This window comes from Streptopelia decaocto, assembly GCF_964273445.1.
Source record: "Streptopelia decaocto genome assembly, chromosome: 6".
In the NCBI taxonomy this organism is placed as follows: domain Eukaryota; kingdom Metazoa; phylum Chordata; class Aves; order Columbiformes; family Columbidae; genus Streptopelia; species Streptopelia decaocto.
In genome coordinates, this window is record NC_138660.1 from 65,931,714 (window position 1) to 65,946,393 (window position 14,680).

At 38.7% G+C, this 14,680-nt stretch overlaps 1 protein-coding gene across 1 annotated transcript in view; it reads left to right on the forward strand.

Annotated features, from left to right (window-relative positions):
* Positions 1-14,680, forward strand: part of ACVR2A (activin A receptor type 2A) — a 60,918-nt gene that overhangs the window by 42,186 nt on the left and 4,052 nt on the right. The window contains exons 5-10 of the mRNA XM_082057248.1: positions 8,205-8,348; positions 9,600-9,743; positions 11,036-11,181; positions 11,903-12,017; positions 13,177-13,315; positions 14,454-14,584. Coding sequence (XP_081913374.1) covers positions 8,205-8,348; positions 9,600-9,743; positions 11,036-11,181; positions 11,903-12,017; positions 13,177-13,315; positions 14,454-14,584 — 819 coding nt within the window. The remainder of the gene's footprint in view (positions 1-8,204; positions 8,349-9,599; positions 9,744-11,035; positions 11,182-11,902; positions 12,018-13,176; positions 13,316-14,453; positions 14,585-14,680) is intronic.

Sequence of the window (14,680 nt, forward strand, 5' to 3'; positions counted from 1 at the left end):
TTTGCTGTAGTTTTTGACCTCAGACATCTGGTCAGGGCCACCAGACCTGTGCAAGGATTTCAGTGTGGAGATGGGTGTTACTTGAATGGTGTGATTTCAAATAGTTAGTAATGGGAAAATTCTTATGGTTGGGTTTAGAAAAGAGTTTCATGTATTGTTTTTATTCTCTAAATTAACTTTTAGTACATTAAATAATCTGCCTGGTGCACTGAAAGTTTCTGGGATAATCTTTATCTTTATTACAGTTGGCTGCTGAAGAAGAAAAATTAAATCAAGTGTTCGGGTTTTTTCCATTTTTCGTCCATTTTTGGTCTTGTTGTCGTTACAGACATTTTAATAGAAGCATCATAACAATTGAAAAATGAAGAATCAGAAAGAGAAGTTTTTTTACAAGGACTTACTCCAAACCTGGGGAGATTAATAGCGACTTGAAAATATATGGGGGAAATGGCAGGTGCTTATATGAAATAGGACAAGAGATTGATCAACAAGAGAAGCTGGAGCTCAGGAAGAACAAGGATTAAAAAAAATAGATCAAGACTGAGTTAAAGCTTGTTGCTCTCTAGGAAGGAGTTAAGGTTGGGTACCTATCAGTGGTGGATGAATGATTAACATCTAATGAGTGGCAGTGTTGGTATAAAAAGGAACAGCTGGAGGATCTCAGGGTTTGGACTGCTCGATGTGTGAATGATTTTGCATTCTCTACTACTGCAGTCCATGTCTTCAGGACTAAGAAGAATTTCTTCTCTAATTGATTCCAATCAATAGCTGGGATGATGCAGGAGGAAGGTCCGGTGCTGTCCTTTGTGGTACTGGGAGGCTTAACCACGATATGGTTGTTTAAAGGGAAGAAACCCCACAAATATAGGGATGCTGTGAGAATGCACTAGGAGAGCTATTCTAGATAAGGAGTCTTTACATTTTTAGAATTCGTGGGCTATTATAATCCAAGTTGTTCCTTCTTTAACAGAGGGAAGATTTGTATGACAGATAATTGAAAACAAGTACATAAAGTGCTGCATCCTTTTTCAATGCTCAGTATACAAGCAGACGTCCAAAATTTTGGTTCTAAATCTTGATAGTTTATTTGTTTTTAAAGTACTTTCCTGAATTCTCAATTTGCTTTCAGAACAAGCTATCTCCATTTAAATAAACCATGAATTAACTATTTTTTTTAAATCTTCAAGAAGAGAGAAAATACAAGTGCAGACTTATGGCGTCTTATCCTAAATGGCAGCCTAAAGGCAACTTGATAGTTAAAGTACAATTAAAATTTTTAAAAAGTTTCAAGTGGATTTCTATAGTGAACTTCAAGTCGCTTTGTGTTTTTGCATTGATTCAAGCAGGACATTGTGTTATAAGCTGCACCCTTGCAATACCGTACCTTATTCCTGGCTCATTAAAACATCGGTTTAGTTTTAGGAGTGGGTTTGAGAGGCTGGTGCAAGACGATGTGGATCCATCTGCTAAAGCTGGATATCAGCAGCACTTTGTGTGTCTTCTCAGAAGTGCTGGCTTGCCATATATGCATTTAACAGCTGACAAGACACCAAAGGCTTTTGCAGCTATATATTCCTTTATCTTGAATTTCTCTCTGTCTTCCATTCATCATAAACAGTAACATTCAATATAATCCACATTATCAAGACCACATATAGATTACAATATTAGTGCATTAAACACAGATGTCATATTTAGGGTACTAGTTAGGAACAAATGGAGGAATCAGTGCAATAAACTTGTAATCAAATAATTTGAGCTTATAAAGATTTTGTTACATGTCTGATGTTCAGAATATGGTTGTGGGTAGCCCAGATTTGGGAAAAGACCAGACTGCTTGGGTTTTTTGGTCTAATTGGTTACAAATATCACCATCATTTCCCTAATCTCTGTTAAAACCTTTAGAAGTAGTTTTCAGGCAGTATAAATACAAGTTAGTGTGTGTATATACATTTGTGTAGATGATAGCTATTTGGGGGTGGGGTGGGGGGGTGTTCATAGCTCTCAGTTCTTATTTCTGAGTTGTATTAATTCCTGAAAATAAGTAAGCACATATTTGCATTTCTGTAATCGCCCGATACTGCTTAAACTGGTGACTTGTGCATTTCTAGTGACAAGTCTGAGGTGGTGCGCTGGAGTCTGAAGGGAAGGACGATGATTGTAAAATCAGAAGCTCTATGATGTGTGTAAATCCCTTTAAAAATGTTCACGCATGTGTAATTTATTAGTGTTTGAGGGAAGCTGATCCCTTAAAAGAGCAGTGAGAGGACTCTTCTTCCTCATAGTTTCATGTTTGCAGTTTCTCATTGTGGTAAGAACAAAAAGGTTGGATTTGTGATCTTTTTCCTTATTTCTGAGGAATTTACATAATGCTCAGGAGTTGGAGAATTTTAATAGCAAATAGGCCTGAAAAAATGACTAATAAATCTTTTACAGCCACTGGAAAGATGTTTGATTAAGCAATGCTTTTGAATTTTAGTTGTTGTTGTCCTTTGACTACTTGAGTTAGTAGAAATATGAGCACACAGAGATATTTCTCTTACTCTGTTCCTATCAGAGTGAGTGATGCTTTTATTTCGCTTGACAAAAGGAATCTGGGGTGCTGGGAGGAGGAGCCTCTTTCATTCACTGTGCTCGTTGTTTGTGGAGTTTATGCTGCAAAATCTGGTTTGTAGTTTTTCTACGTGTACGTGGAATAGCTGCCATTCTACAGGGGCCAGCAGCTGAAAGAGATTTGAAGGAGAAGATGATCGGCTGCTCTGAAAACCTGTTTTAAGGGCTTGGTTTAAGGGTTAAACCTGGTTAATGGTTTGGAGTGACCAAGAGGAGGAGCGATCCTGTTGGGCTCTGGCATTCTTTAGCGCTCTGTCACCGGCAGCAAATTCTACTACAGTATTTATAAATCTGAGTCCCAGCTAATCTAGCCTTGAAGAAATACTTCAGCCCTTCTATTATTAATTATTCAGATAATGCTAAGTGCGTGCTAGACGGTTCTCAAGCGCAGAGAAAAGCCTCTTGTTGGCCCCGGCGCTCGGTAGCATCCTGACAATGTTAAAGACAAAGGGTGAAGAAAAGGGTGATGGCTGTTACGTGGCAGCTGGATACTCCAAGTGTGCTTGGATTTCGTACTCTTGTAACATGTATCTGATTAAATTATAAAGGAGAAAGCAAATAGCTGAGGGAAAAGTACAGGAGGAGGAAGGAAGGTGTCGCGGAGCTGCTGTGCTCGGGCGGCAATGTGGTTGTTCAATAAAAAAGAGACAGAAGTAGCACAAACAAGCTCGTGTCATTACAATGCACTGAAAGTTACAGTAACGGTTCTGCGGGACTTGGCTTTTTAGAATGGATTTCATTCCGAGCCCATAAACTCCTGTGACTTGTTTGAAAGAATCTTTAATACTGTCATCTCCCTTCATATATACAGGCTGTGGTGCTTTCAGGCTCGCTTGTTCCAGTCACACCTCTAGCACGCCAGATTTATTGATTCAATTTAGTTATACAGACCTAATATATTATGACCTATTTGATTATAAGGTTCAGCTGTAACTTAGCTGTTAAAAAGTGATGTTTTCTCCCAGCTAGTACCAATTGCGGTGTTTTAAGAAATCCAGCGCTGCCCTCTACTGTGCACTTGTCAGCATAACAAGAAATCAATTCGCATAACTTGTGTTTGTCTAATTCCCTGCATGTGTTCATCTACTGTTTTCTAGTAATGTAACTGTTAATATACTTATAATGGACAATTCTGGTTTTAATTATAAGATCAATTCAGCTAATGGTCAGTGTGATAATCTTTATTTTTGCCCATTTTTCTTCGCTAAAATATCAATGATGGACTTTTAAATGATCTGTTGTTAGTACAAGAAAGTGTTGCTATCCTCATAAATATTTTTGTTGTTAATTCACAAGCAATTTATTTTGTCTCTTATGAGCTGTTTTTTTCATCCCATTCTTGGTATAAATAGTAATTTCTTTTGCCTGTGTTTTTTCCCCTCTCTCCAAGCACGCCTTTCATATAATGATTGAGGTAAGATGCATTGATGTTTGTTCATGGTTATGGAACTTTCTGTGGACATGTAAGAAGTTGTTTTGGTATGAATTTTCTCCCTACTTTCAACAAGAAATTTGTAAGCATGCGTGGTTTGAAAAATACAGATTTAGTCTGCTGTTCAGAGTTTTCTTAACGTTTCCTCTAATTTCTCAGGCTGTTTAGTTGAATATCTGCAGGGATTGATGATCAGATGTGCCAGATGTGGTCAGCTTGTGGTTCTTCATCTCCAGACAAGCTCGGGCTCCGGTCCTGAGCAATGGGATGGGATGGGGTTTGTGTGAATAAAATACCTGAGGGGAAAAAAATGTTCTTTCACTATTAAGTCTCTACTTCGACTTTTTCACTGGTCGGAAGTTATTTTTACTTGTATTAAATTCCTGAGAGTTCATATGAAATTACAAGCAACTGAAAACTGTTAATTGAGAAACTTGGTCATTGTTGCCCAGCTTTTAAATTGAATGTTGAAAAAGTCAGGGTTTGAGTTGTAGTACGATTGTCTCTGATAGCTGAAGTCTCTTGTAAATGTAATTTAGAAGAGAATAGAATGGTGCTATTTCAATATTGTCCTGAATATCTTGCATCTATAAAGATGGATCAGAGTTCCTTTTATTTGTATTACAGTTTTGCTTCAAATGCCGTAATTTCAGTTAGGGAAGAAGCTGAAGTATCCTGCCTACAAGTAACTACTTGGTTTATATGACTTTGGGGAATATGTTTGCAGCGTATGATAAAACAGAAGATTTTATGGGGTCAAAAAGAGAAAAGTTGTCACCATTTAAAATAAACACATCTGGATAAAAATCAGAATAAATTTTAGAATAATAACAAAATTTAAGGGTTCTGACTCCTTTTACTGTATTTGGATCTTAACTTTGCAGATCTTCTGGTTGAAAATAAACCAGTCGCATGCTAGAAAGGGAGGAAACAGCCAAGATACTCGTCAGACTAATTGAGAACTTGTCAACCGTGCTCACAATATAAGCCGTAGAATAAATCTAGCCAAGGGGAAATATCGCACCATTTAACAAGGAAAACTTGCGTGTGCTCTGGAAGTTTGAGAACTTGTTTGCATGTTGGAGTCAGGAAATAAATATTTCCATAATTGGTCTTTTTTTCCCCTTGGTTGTGTGTGGTGAGTGACCCGATCCAGTTGCCGTATGAGAGACACGACTGGAGATCAGCTCAAGAGCCGACGGCTGTTGGGGCTGCCCTTTAAACCACCTCTTCAGTTGGTCATATTTTTACTGCATTTATAGTTTCATGTTTGTTTTAGCTTCTCTGTGATGAGAACCATTCCTGGGGACACTTAGAGAAACCTATTTCTGGAAGTGGCCGTTCTTTAATCGTTATTTTTCCCCCTATTCTTTTGCTGGAGTGACCCAAATGCACTACCAGCTGCAACCCCAGCTATAAAAACCAGAACCAAAAGAGCCCTGTTTGACACCTGAAAACCTTACAGCGTTACAACATAACTAATTATCTGTAATTTTGAGCATATTGCCTTGATTTGCTGCGTGGTCCAACAAGAACCAGGGTCAGTCCAAGGGAAGGGACAGGGAAATTATTATAAACTATTTATTTCTCGACAACTGTGGCAAGCTCTTTGACTAATATATCTGCATTACATCTTTACGTGATGTTGTCATCTTTGGCGCCACAAAAATGATTTTAAAAAGCCTTACAAAAATTATGATGCCTGTGACACGTTAGACATTTTTGCTTAGAAGTAGAACAAGTTGAAAATACCGTCAAGGAATGTTTCTGTGTAAAAATAGTGCCTATAGTTTTGGAGTAAATGCCTGTTAATTTTAACCAAATTGTTTAGGAAAACAAACAAACAACAAAAAAGGAAAACTCTATTTTTTTTTTAGCGATGTTAACAGAAGGCAATTACACTTTGCATTTTAAATCTGGGCTTGTTTTGATTTGCGCGTGTGGGTGTGGAAGTTTTGACTTTACAGCATTGTTTCAACATGAAAGGGGAATGTGGAGGGAACCACAGGAGGTTGGTCCATAAGGCAGTGGGAAAATGTTTTGAAATGCCAGGATTTTCTAGGAAATGGGAAATTTGGGTGTACGAAAACTGTTGTGGTCTCATGTGCAAGTAAGAACCCCAGTTTTCACTGGCCACTTTTTACTGAGGAGTCTTTGAGAAGTAGTAGTGATCGCCTGTTTGATGGTTGAGGAAGAGATTCACATAGTGTGCTTCAGAATACCAACGCATTTTTTTTGGTAAGGGAGTTGTTCTGGGCACTGAAGCCAAGTGAGATTTGGGATAACACCCCATAAATTGTTCTTTTAATTCAGGCAAGTCACAAGGTTCAAAACTTTACGAAGTTGTCTGTTTGCCTGATATTAAATGCCCAGATGCTGCACGGCACTCGGGATTCTTAAAAATGGCAGGGGTTTGGTACAAATTATAGTAGGCTTTGGGGAGTAAGTTTGGGGTCTTTCTTCTAGTTTCACTTGTAACCGTAACTATTAGAGATTGAGGACAGTTATTTCCCTGACGCCCCAAATACTCATAGAGGGCTTTGGCATTGAATGAAAGGCAGCACAGGAGGGAAACCTCAACTCTTAAACCTCATTGTCTGCATTGTTGTTTGTCCGGTTTAAACCCAGCAGTTTTGATGTCACAACTTTAAGCTGTCATATTTGCTGAAGGATTTCAGACTTTTTTCCAAATATAATATTATAGTGTGTGTCTGATTGAATTTCAAGCATTGTGTTTTCTTTACAGTTGATTCGTGGGATTAGGTTATGGTTTCTTTAAACTGCTATAAATCTGTCTCTCTGTGAAACTCGTTCTTTTTGAAGGATGTTGTTGGTTAGTAAGGAAAAAGATAATAGTTATTTATTCCTGCGCTGAAACTACTCAGAACTTGTATTGGCTACAGAAGCGCTTGTCTCCATTCACACAGTAGTAAAGTATACTTAAACCCAGAGTTGTTCACACACACGACTTTCACATTGCTCACTGAAGTGCTCAAATACTTAACTATTGAGTGCTCTCATTCTGGAGAAGCAACTACTCCAGTGGTTTTCATTCTTGCTCGTTAGAACAGCTGTGACAGGGGAAAAATATAGAGGCCTAGTGTACGTTTTGGATGTGGTTTTGAACAGCAGACTTTAGGGGTTTTCGTGTTGTATTCTGCCCTCTTGATATAATTTAAAAGCGATACTTGGCTTTCATTTGTATGGTTTTTTCTTTCATCTGAGGTGTTGAGACTTGTGGCCCCATTTGTGGTCTCCACAGACATCACCGCCCCTAAAAGCAGCCGGTCACCCTCTTCCCATCTCTGGTCATAACCCTCTTGACATTTGCACTTCTCTGCAGAAATCTGGACTGAGGAATAAGCTGTGGTTTATACTAATTTTGGGGGGTGTGGGAGGTAGATGGTGACAGTATTGGTGGTTGTGCTCAGTGACCACTGCACACCAGAACTGGGCTTGTTTTCCTGCCGAAAACGGGGGTCAGACAGGAGAGATGATGTTTCTCTGGTAACGTTCTGCGATGTGAAAGTAAATGGGTCTGATGCATTTGTTGCTTGTAGCAAAGATGCTTATATAGATACAAGGTAAATCTAATGTGGTAGACTGGAGGGAAAAGGACGGCCCAGAAAGATGCACATCTTCGGCAATATAGTTGAAAATCTACTTCTTATATTCAGATGGCGTGTATAATAAAGAATATGTAAGAGATATGTAAAATACAGGATATTCAATAAGCTGTCACATTTTCTTTTCTAGAAGGAGAAATAGTTGAAATCGGTAGTAAGATCAGTGGTCCCATGGAGAGCTGTACAGAAGCTCTACCTCAGTTGTATTTTCCAACCCTTAAATGTATCAAAGGCACTCAATTCTATCTCTTAAAAATGAGTAACAAGTAAAGCTTGATTGTCTTTATTCCTTAATTTCTGCTGTGCTTGTACACCTGGTTAGACAGATTTATACTGTAACTGTTTTGCTGTCGCTTGCACATCAATTCCAAGCATGTTTTACAATCTCATTTTCCTTCCCTGTGGAGAAGGGTCGGTGTTTGGGTTCTGGTTGCTTTGGGGGAATACAAGTCTCTTCCAGTCCAGCAGCCTTTATGTTTAGTGCTTTCATCATATAACAGCAAAAGTAACTAATGGTTTTCACCTGATTTCAGGATCCTGGCCCACCACCCCCCTCACCGCTGATGGGTTTGAAGCCGCTGCAGTTACTAGAGATCAAGGCCAGGGGAAGATTTGGCTGCGTATGGAAAGCTCAGCTACTAAATGAGTATGTTGCAGTCAAAATATTCCCTATTCAGGTAAGCAGAGGTTCTTGGTGTTGCTTGTAATATCGTCCTGTTAAACCAGCTTTTCTAATCACAATAAGAGGCTTTTATTTTAAAGAATTTTCAATAGATACTAGAAATCTAGATGGAAATGTCTTGAGCTGAAAAGCATGCAGGTGGAGTTTTATTGAATTAAAGTATTTTAATGCAGCAAACATACTATTGGAACAAACTGTGTGAAATTTATATACGTTTCTAGTCATAAAAAATAAGTATTTAGCATGAATAGTTTAAAGTGGCTATCACACATCATCAGTTGAGAATAATTTAATATTTTTTGAATTAAATTGTACTTAGAAGGACTGTCCTGATATTCAAACCCATAAAGTGACTGTTCCAATTAAATGTGCCTCAATTGAGTGAAATGATATTTATTCCCCAGCAAGTACCCTCTGAAAGCCATGTTCTAGAATTTATTGTGCTCATAATTTCAAGATCTAGTCTTGTTAAAAATACAAAGCGATCAAACACAATGATATTAGGATAGATTTTACATTAATTAAAAACACCCGCTGGTACATGAGGTGAAGAAAAGCGCTTGTGTTTTCTGGTGATTAACCAGGTGTTGGCTTGCTGAATAAATACATCTGCAGGTTCTTATTCTTCTCGGAGAAATGGCATTTATTTAACGCTGGTTTCAGCCATCAACACAACATAAATTAAATCTGAGACTTTGTCCATTATTTCAATGAAGGAAAACCTATTTATAATTCTTAATGGGGTTCTTGTAGATTAATAAAGAATAAAAATGGAGCCATGTACTTAATATTAAAGCAATTGTAATGATTTGCATTATGTAGACTCCAGTCCTGATCTCCAGCTTTCTGTGTTTCCATGATGTATATCTCTGATAGTTGAGGTTCTTTTCAATAGTTTTTCAGGTTTTTCAGGCTATTTTTCACTATATGTGAATATTGAATATACGTGAAGAAAGGTTTTTTTCCTATTTCAGTGTATGTTAGGTCAGTATTTTGTAGCACAAATATTGTTATTAGTCTAAACACTTGTAATTTTTAAACAGGCAGCCTCATAATGTTAATAGCATACACTATGCTTCTTTCCTTTAGGTAGTAAATACCGTCTTGCCAAAAAGAAAAGGTTTAGTCATATTGACAGGTCACTTACAAATGCAAAGTAAATTCTAGGAAGAAACTTATGTCAGGGAAAATACCATCATAATGAGAATAAGAGGTATTAACGTGGTTTGTGTTCTTTCGTTTAAAGGACAAACAGTCGTGGCAGAACGAATATGAAATTTACAGTTTACCTGGAATGAAGCACGACAATATTTTGCAGTTCATCGGGGCGGAGAAGCGAGGCACCAGCATCGACGTCGATCTCTGGTTAATCACAGCGTTCCATGAAAAGGTAGATACCGCCACGAACACCGACTCCAGACAGTTACCAAACAAATTTAAAAATAATGTTTGCTTATTCTTAGCTTTTCTGTTTCATTGGATATGAATTTATTTAAATTTGTTTTCATCCAGCTGAGAAAGTTGTCATCAGTCTTTACTTCATAGAGAAGTTGTTTCAGAAAGCAAACAAAAACGCATTCTGCTTTTTTGCTCTTTAGAGTGTGTCATTTTTAATAGCCCCCATCTAAATCTGCCTAAATTAAGTAAACTCCCATCTTGCGAAGATTGTGGTGTTTTATTTCAGTTTTACTTGTGTTAGATGATTTGTGTCTATAAGAATAAAGTAATGTGTCAATTGTCTTGTGATAACCACAGTAAGAAACATTTAAGGTTTTTAACGTCTTCACAATCAGGTAGATAATATCCAACTAATTTGCCTTTCTGAAAGGTTATTGCCATTTTTTTTGTTTTTATTTTGTCTAAGGGTTTTAAATCTTGTTAATATTGGGAAGATGGCATCTGAGATGACTCTGATGAAAAATACCTATTTTGCCGGTGCTTTGTTCATTTTCCCTCTTGTGTTGGCTTTTCACAGTCACTTGTGGCATCTCACAAACTGGGCAATGTGAGAATCTGCGAAAACATGTGTGCAGAGTGGGCTACACAAGTGAGGGTGATGAGAAGTGCTTTGTGTAGACTAGATTTTTACTTTATCTCTTCATATTTATCTCTCATATTTATTCAGAGTCTGTATTTCACTCATTGGGAAACTGGAGTTTATTAATACTATTGTTGGTCTGTAAGAAAAGATGTAGATTATCAATTAAAGGTCTTAGAGAATGGACACGCACAATTCAGCAGGATTCTTTAAGGTGAATCTAACCTATAATTCTTGTGTCTGGAAGACGATAAATCCTCGGGAAAGCAGCACTGTCTTTAGAAATAACTTCAATAGCTTAAGTCCAGCTCTCGTTTGTTAGGCTGGCAGTTAAGCGCGGTTTATTGGCAAGTGTTCCGCTTACCTCGAGCTCATTGCACCATTTGTGTGTTGAGGTGATGCCGAAATGCATCTTGTTTCTATCCATGGACCAAGGATGATGCAAAGGTTCTTTTTTTGTTGTTTAAATCAGCAGTTTGATCATATATGTACATTTATAATTATGAGGCCTATCAGAAAGCAGAGGAAGGCAGACTGGCGTGTCGTGTTCTGTAATGACAGAGCCCATCTGGAAGGTTTCTTTATAACCAGATGAGAACGAAATTGATCTTGTAATTGCCTTTTTTCCTTTTGTTGCTGTGCAGGGTTCATTAACAGACTTTCTCAAGGCTAACGTGGTTTCTTGGAATGAGCTGTGTCACATCGCGCAGACCATGGCGCGAGGCTTGGCTTATCTTCACGAGGATATTCCGGGGCTCAAGGACGGACATAAACCTGCCATCTCACACAGGTACAGGACATGGAAAATATTTTCATGGTTAATATTTAACTTTGAGCTTAAGGATGTGAAACGTGGATAGATAGGAAGTATTGAAGTAGTTACTCTGTAATCTCTTCCTTCCAGGATTAGCGAGAGATAAGAAAAATCTGCTTGGCCCTTGCAAAAAACAGTTTATAGAACTGGTTGTGGTGTTTGTGGTTAATGTCATAAATTCTTTTTTTTTATGCAGTTAGTTATTTAAGTACCCTCTGCAGTATGTGAAATAATTGGCATTATAGCTATTTAAACAACTTGAACACTTAAGTATGTACTGCCTGTCTGAAGGCATTCAGTACTACTCAAACATCTACTTATGCCTATTGTTGCCTATTTTTCAAAGTGTTTTGTTTCCTATTATTTAAACAAAAGAAATATAGTTGTAATTAAAATATGCAATAACGACATTTTTAATTCTATTTCTGTATCATACATGCTTATAAATCTGTATGTATTTTAAACCTAAGCAGAAAATGATATTTCTAATTGTGGCCTCATATACTTACATAAGAATAAAGGTGTGCAAGTGTACTCGTAGGTTTTATTATTATTCTTTTGTTTAAATGAACTGCTTTTTTAGAATTTCCTTGCCTTTCATATTACAATGTTCTTTGTGTTATATATTACTTTTTCCGTATAACTTTATGTAGTAATTCATGTTCTAGGTGTCTAATTTTCTTCCTTATCTTGAAAGGGACATCAAAAGCAAGAACGTGCTGCTGAAAAATAACCTTACGGCTTGTATTGCGGATTTCGGGCTAGCTTTGAAGTTTGAGGCTGGAAAGTCTGCAGGGGATACACATGGACAGGTAAACATGGGTTTATTTACACAAATGATACAACTGTTAACGGCATGTGAACGGAAATGGATGGTTTAGGCATTCTTCGTGCACAGGATACTGCAGCATCAACCTTACTCTTGGTGACCTTCAGGGATGTGACAATCTGTGCTGTCTTCTCACAGGCTAAAAATTAAACGATTCTTTAGATATTACAGATCACAGCCTTCCCCTCCATCTCGTTACTTGGCCGCTCTCTTTGGACAAGAAAGAGTCGTCTTGCCATATTTTATTAACTGTTCTGAGATACTGTTCAGAAATGGAGAAATTACACTGGCACCAGTTTCTGACTTTCTGACCTGGGAACAGTCACTTTTCTGAAATGACAAGAGCACTGAGCAAGCACTGGTCATCCCTGGAGTTTCATAATGAAATAACAACCTTGAGATTAGAGCATCATGCTCTCTGGAAAAGTAAATATATTTAATTTTAGGCAGAACTTCACAATTTATGGCTGAGTGACAAAAATAAGCTCAGTAACACTGCTTAGGAGAAGCGTGAAGTTTTAAATAGTGGAGTAGATCTTGTTCAGACATCATATAAGTTCTGATTTATTCAGATGACAGAATTTATTAACCGATGGTGGTCAGAAAGCGTAAGGGTTTAATACGGCTTTCTCAGTGTGAACTGCATTTCAGGAGCTAGTTTGGGTTTGGTATTTTATTGCAGCTTCAGTCCTGGGAAGAAAAATAAGCAAGTTTCACGTTGTTTTGTGGAACTATAATATTGTGACATCAAAACAAACAAAACCAAACCCAAAACAAACCGTGGCCTTCCTGTGATCTGGAAGAAAATAGGGAATGGCCGTGACAAATATGTTGAATTGTTTTACAGGTGTGTTATTTTAAAATATATTCATGTTTTCCTTTTTCATGAATATCCTTTATAGGGTCCAGTCTTTATTATTGTTTCTAGTTCTTCTTACCTGCTATTGAATATAAGAATACAAGACACTTTCAAGATTTAGTCCCCAGCCAGGATAACCATGGCTATTTCTAATCTTTGACAAAAAATACTACTGGTCTACAGTATTTATTTTATATATGTTATAATCAGCACCAGGTGGAACGGTAAGCGTGGTCGTGTTGATTCTCAGTGTACGAATGTGTGCGCTTTCCTCTCTCCCAAGGTGGGTACCCGAAGGTACATGGCTCCGGAGGTACTCGAAGGTGCTATCAACTTCCAGAGGGACGCGTTTCTGCGCATCGACATGTACGCCATGGGGCTGGTGCTCTGGGAGCTGGCGTCGCGCTGCACCGCCGCGGATGGTAAGCAGCGCACGGGAGCCGTGGAAATAGCTCAGGGCGTTTGTGAGGTGCACTCAAAGCAGGAAATTGGAAGGTAGATTGTGTGTATGTAATAAAATTTATTAAGGGGTGGTGTAGTGAGGAAGTGAGTGAAACACCAACATCATGTAGTCACTTTTTAATTCAGTCTCTTCAGTATTTGGCATCCCAGGTCAAAGTTTCCCAATACGTGGACACCTGTTGCGTTTTGCATCTGCTGATGGTACGGAAGAGAATTACTGTGCAACTCATAATACGGTTGGCTTATTGTGAATTCAGCCTGATAGTCTCAGCACCAATCAATTTATCTTAAATTATTGCTTCCTTTCATAAGCAGAAGCTCAGATCAAGTTAACCTTGGTAACAGAGACATCCCACCAGCACCTGCAGAGGAATTGGGCAGGGAAAAAGTTAATGAAATATAACACAGGCAAGTGTAGAGTCTTGGATCTGGGCAGGAACAACCCCAGGTTCCAGTATAAGTTGGGGAACGAGCTGTTGGAGAGCAGTGTAGGGGAAAGGGAGCTGGGGGTCCTGGGGACAGCAGGGTGACCATGAGCCAGCACTGGGCCCTTGTGGCCAGGAAGCCAATGGGACCTGGGGTGGGTTAGAAGGGGGTGGTCAGTAGGTCCGAGAGGTTCTCCTGCCCCTCTGCTCTGCCCTGGGGAGACCACACCTGGAATATTGTGTCCAGTTGTGGCCCCTCAGTTCCAGCAGGACAGGGAACTGCTGGAGAGAGTCCAGCGCAGCCACCAAGATGCTGCAGGGAGTGGAGAATCTCCCGTGTGAGGAAAGGCTGAGGGAGCTGGGGCTCTGGAGCTGGACAAGAGGAGAAATCTGGCAGGTGTGGTTATTTTCCCAGAACATAAAGGAGCTGTCAGTGCTGGCAATCAGCCTGCCCGGGTCCCGGTGCTGTGTAGATCTGCACTTCTAACATAACCACTGGCTTTTCTCCCCCTTTTTTTAAAGCAAATGTGTAGAATCATTGAATAATTTTGGTTGGAAAAGATCTCTAAGATCAAGTCCAAGCATCAAGCCAGCACTGTCAACTCCACCTCTAAACCATATCCCTAAAAACCTAAGAAAAATGTGAGTTTTAACTTATTTTTCTTATCCATAGGCCCAGTCGATGAGTACATGTTGCCATTTGAAGAAGAAATTGGGCAGCATCCCTCCCTCGAAGACATGCAGGAAGTTGTCGTTCATAAAAAGAAGAGACCTGTTTTAAGAGAGTGTTGGCAAAAACATTCTGTAAGTAGTTATGCAACCAAGTGCTTCCAAGTTCTGCCACCATTTGAATTTCAAATTTTGTTAATCCTGTGTAGTGCTCGTAATACTGTCTTTAGG